Below are 5,595 nucleotides of genomic sequence, written 5' to 3'. Positions count from 1 at the left end.
AATGGATGAAATGCATAAGAAACTCCGACAACAACAGCCAGCATTGGTCAATAGAAAAGGACCAATTCTTCTCCACGACAATGCTCGGCCGCAGAATTTGAACGAATTGGGCTACGAAGCTCTGCCTCATCCGCCATACTCTCCAGACCTCTCGCCTACCGACAATCTCTTTTTCAAGCCACTCGACAACTTTCAGCGTGAGAATGCTTCAAAAGCCAAGACGATGCCAAACACGCCTTCAACGACTTCATCGCCACCAGAACGCAGGATTTTTACGCTACTGGCATAAATAAACTTGTTTCGCGTTGGCAAATGTGTGTCGATTCCGATGGTGTTTATTTCGATTAATAAAGTTTTGTCTGAGTTGAGATATGTGCATCTGAATTTAAAAGTTAAAAACCGCAAGAACTTTCTTGACAACCTAATAGAATTGTAGTTTCGTTTGAAAGTAAAGCCCTTCAGTGATGACTACTCCATCGCTGAACGGTTCGGTCAAATCCCGACTGTCAGTATAAAGTATTTACCATATGAATCAGTGGATGAATCAGCAAAATGCTAATGTGAGAATTATAGAATAACGAAGGTGGCTATAAGCGATATGAAACCAAAAAGGAAGAATGCAATTGTCTCTAACGGTGACTCTGAGTGCAGGATAGCACCTACATTACTATATATATGTGGGCTGAGGACAACAACATGCAATTTAATGTAAATTCCAAGCCCTCCGCTACCAGCTAATAGGTGCTCAGAAGTCACAACAACGATACTTTGGACCAAAAGGAGAGGAAATCCTAGAATCACATACGGTGCGCGATTTTCGGATTGATATGAGCAACGATGCCTTGTTTCACATGCATGTCACCAAGATGGTGGCAGAGTGCAGGTGAATGGCTGGATGAATTCTGAGAACCTTCAGAACAAGGGACCAGGAAACCATGCTGAACAGGTGGGAAGTGTGTTGAAGTCCATCGAGTGGATTGTACCCCTAATTCGAAGTGTACAGCTTTGTCACAAACACTTTGTCATATTGATTAAATGTGTTAACTCAGGCGTGGATAATTCAGTTGGTAGAACACCTGAACCATCACTGTTGAATGGCGGAGATCCTCCTTCTCCACCACCAAAACAACTACCGCCACCACAACCCATACTACTACTACTACTACTACTACTACTACTACTACTACTACTACTACTGCTGCTGCTGCTGCTGCCACTACTACTACTACTACTACTACTACTACTACTACTACTACTGCTGCTGCTGCTGCTGCTACTACTACTACTACTACTACTGCTACTACTACTACTACTACTGCTACTACTACTACTACTACTACTACTACTACTACTACTACTACTACTACTACTACTACTACTACCACCCTCAACTTTCATCATCTTTTCAATCTTCGGAAAACTAGTTAAATTTTCCCTTTTAGATATATATCTACTGCATAGATCAACTACGTATATTATACTGTGTGGTGGCGCAATGGCCCAGTGGTTGGGGCAGCGGACTCGCGGCCGTAGGATCGCGGTTTCGATTCCCAGACCGGGCGTTGTGAGTGTTTATTGAGCGAAAACACCTAAAGCTCCGCGAGGCTCTGGCAAGGGATGGTGGCGAACCCTGCTGTACTCTTTCACCACAACTTTCTCTCACTCTTACTTCCTGTTTCTGTTGTGCCTGTAATTCAAAGAGTCAGCCTTGTCACACTGTGTCACACTGAATATCTCCGAGAACTACGTTAAGGGTATACGTGTCTGTGGAGTGCTCAGCCACTTGCACGTTAATTTCACGAGCAGGCTGTTCCGTTGATCAGATCAACTGGAACCCACGACGTCGTAAGCGACGGAGTGCCAGCAACAAATTATACTGTACCATGATACTGTGTGGACTGCAATCCCGTTGACAGAATTGATGTATAAGCACCAAAGAAAAATCCACAGTAATTAAGAGCTTAATTGATAACAGGTCATTAAACTCCAGCATGTTATTTCACTAAAGTAAATCCAAGTGGAACCAACTTGCATGTGTATACATAATTGGTTAAAACAACTTTTAAAAATAGCATATTTAACATAAAAGTAGAAAAGTATAAATTAAACGTATAGTTCATGCATCAATTCTGCTCAACAGTTGTTTCATTAAGATAGACAGCATTAAATATATAATTACATAATCGTGATACATAGTTTAAATCAAATTAAATAAATTTAAGGTAAAATTAATTTTATAACTGTGTTTGCCCAAATCCTGATCCGCTATGTTAATCAGAAAACCGTTACTAGTTTAAATACATCGAGAGGAAAGATCGAAAAATAAAGAGGAACAATAGAAACACACACGCACGCCCGCGCACACACAACCTTAGACGCATACACAGACATATACACATATATAAGCAAATATACACACATGTGTGTATGTGTGTGTACACATTAGTACACATTCACAGCGAATTTTTATTTCTTTGTAATTGCTTCGTAATCCAAATACATCTTCGGTAAATTCATCGAACCACCTTTTTGATCCGCTGAATAAATACATCGCTGAATATTATTTAATGTCTTTTATTCACAGAATTAATTCGGCGTATTTCATTCGCAATGAAAAAGAAATTTAACGGCCCAAATTTTGCATCCTATTATCTAGAAACTTTTAGAAATTTGGATAAACAGAAAAGAATAAAGATACCAAATAAGAATTAAACATCATATCGCTAGTGTTTATATTCCATATCACAAAACGAAAGATAAAAAATTACGCTGTAAGAGTTTCAGACAACATCAATGATTATCAATATGGCAAAATAATGTATTATTTAAGCGGCATTACTCACAATTTATCTTTTTTAATGTTTCTTCCTTCCTTCCTCCAATTTTAAAATAGTGTTATCTTTCTTTTAACTGCATTATCTTTTTGGGATTTTATTTCATGTATATATTTATGTATATATTGAGTAAATTTCCCAATAACTCGTTTTTGTCTTTAAATTCCTTTTTACATTGTTAATGAAACGCTATAGTTATTTACTCTGAGACTTATTGTCATTATTTCCTCATTAGGGCGAATTAAAATATAATGAATTAAGACTCTATTGTTATATTTTTTAAAAAAGTTGCCAGTATTAATAACATAATTTACTTAGTTTATCGTCAAGCGCATAAAAACTAAAATAGCATTTTACGATCATTTGGGAATAAAGAAAGACTCGCAGTATTTTATCATTCAATACTGTTTTGAAAATAATTATGTACACTTTCCTTGGTGTTTCAGTTGAAAAGTCAATCTGCACATTTTATTTAGCAGTTTAAAAATTATAACACCATGAAAAGAACAACAACAAAAAAAAAAAGGCAAAAACAAAAAAAAAAAAACAAGGCAAAAACAAAAACCAAAGCAGAAAATCATGTCTGCTAGTCTGTTATTAGTGAACGAAGTACGAAAAAAATTATATTTTCATTATTAACGAAAAGCAATATATGTACTCTGAGAATAAAAGAAGTACTTTAAAGTTTAGCGATGCATTTTCTCCACAGTTAAAAAGGATGACAATGAATTTATCGAAGATGTATTGGCTTGCGATGAAATTAAATTATCCAGCGATGAAGTTATAGTCATGTATTTACCTCGATATAATTACTTGCACTGAATTTACAGCGATGAGTTTTCCGGATACCGAAATAATGTGCAAATTAGCTATTCCAAGTTAAGCCAAACATAATGAAGTATCCCACCTTGGATCGACGTTTGTAACAGGAAATAACTCATGGATCTTATTATAAGTTAAATGTTTAGGTTTAAATCTAAATGATAGGTGATATTTTTTAGTCGATTTTCCCTTGGCTGCCAAAGAAGCTTTCATGATTTCTGACACACCAGAGTCACAAATTCGATCTCTACAGTGCTTAATCTTCAAAGCTCTTATATCCATGGCAATACTGTGTTGAGACGATGAGAGGACTGTCCGGCTGAAGAGAGATGCCAGGGCTGCAGCCTGTCTTGGTTCGCCTTGGTACATTCTCTCAGCGCATGCAGGATACTGACAGAGTGTGCCACTGCTTAGACAGCTGTTGGGCTTTTCCCTAACCACACAAGAAGCGAACTCATCAGTTTAACTGATCTGGTTATGAAACTGACTGCGCGGTTACATGCTATTGCATATTATGAGCACATATTTGAAGACAGACAAGAGAAACAGCCTCGCTGACGGGAACCAACGAATCTGTTTATTGCTGCGCGAATGTTTTTCTGACTATATCACAAAGCTTCTGTCTTTCTATCGTCTTAATTTAGATATGTTTCTGCTAATGTGACTTTTCTGGCTAATCTCTCCAGTCACTTAGTACTAGCAGGATAGGTTACTGTACAGATATCCAATATAGCAAGCTGTTTTATCTTGGTTCGGTGCTTGCGACGAGAAATGAATAACCCAAGGATCAAATTGTGAGTCTTACTGTAAAGGTGAACTTAGGTTTAAGCCATCTAGAACATTGATGACAGTAACAATGATAATATCAATGAAAATGACGACGACGATATCGATAACAACATCGGCGACAAACAACGATGAAGATGATGATGATGATGACAATGGTAAAGGTAATGATAACAATAGAAACAATGCTGGCTTACTTTGAAGCCGTCTGTAACATCACTTAGTCAATGACGACGACGATGATGATGATGATGATGATGATGATGATGATGATGATGAGGAAGAGGAGGAGGATAAGAGTAAGAATAAAAACGATGACAACGACAATGAAGACAACAGCAATGACAAAAACAATTGTACATAATGATGAAAAAAAAATGAGAACGATGTTAGTGATGACAAAAAATAAAAATAAACAAAGGAAAAGTGATGCTGTCAACCATGACAAAAGCACTATATTAAATTAACGATGACACAAAAACAATTTGCTGATGATGACAAAAAACGGTTATATTAACGAAAAAAAAAGAAAGAAACAAAACAACGAGATTATCGATAGCAAAAATGACGTTTTTTTTTGTTTTTTTTTAACGATGAATATTAAGGTCGAAAAATACATTGAAGTTAGCCATGACAAAACGATGACAAAAATGATATTAATAAAGATATCAATGATTATTATCCATGATGACCAAAAAAAAAAAAATAGTCAAAACAATCCGAATACGCCATTGACGATGACGAAAACGATGACAGTGACGACGACAACAACTACAATAATAATGATAATGAATGATTTTACTTACGTTAGAGCCGCCCATTATGTTAAATCCGAGAGCCCCTTTGTCCCTCTGTAAAAGTAGAGTCACTTTCGGCTCCGATTGACTCTGTAAAATATACCAAAACAAATGTTTATTGTCAGTTGTCATCGCAATGTTATAGTGTCACTCTCTTTTACATTAAAACCTTCTTTCTCTTTGTTTTCTTCTTCGTCGTTTTCTTCCTCCAACTCCCACCCTCCCTCCTTCCCTCCCTCCCTCCTTCCCCCATATTACTCTGCGTCAGCTACATGGTCTCTGCCCTCCTCCTCATTCCTGTTGGCCCACGATCGCTACTACTACTACTACTACTACTACTACTACTACTACTACTA

At 36.9% G+C, this 5,595-nt stretch overlaps 1 protein-coding gene across 3 annotated transcripts in view; it reads right to left on the bottom strand.

The window, feature by feature from the left end:
* The window catches only part of LOC106879078 (E3 ubiquitin-protein ligase PDZRN3-B), a 768,027-nt gene that overhangs the window by 611,898 nt on the left and 150,534 nt on the right, over window positions 1–5,595 (bottom strand). For all 3 annotated transcript variants that reach the window (XM_052968369.1, XM_052968370.1, XM_052968371.1), the window contains exon 2: window positions 5,249–5,329. In XM_052968369.1, coding sequence (XP_052824329.1) covers window positions 5,249–5,329 — 81 coding nt within the window. The remainder of the gene's footprint in view (window positions 1–5,248; window positions 5,330–5,595) is intronic.

Source organism: Octopus bimaculoides, chromosome 5 (assembly GCF_001194135.2).
Source record: "Octopus bimaculoides isolate UCB-OBI-ISO-001 chromosome 5, ASM119413v2, whole genome shotgun sequence".
Taxonomy (NCBI): domain Eukaryota; kingdom Metazoa; phylum Mollusca; class Cephalopoda; order Octopoda; family Octopodidae; genus Octopus; species Octopus bimaculoides.
This window is presented reverse-complemented; position numbering and strand designations above follow the sequence as displayed.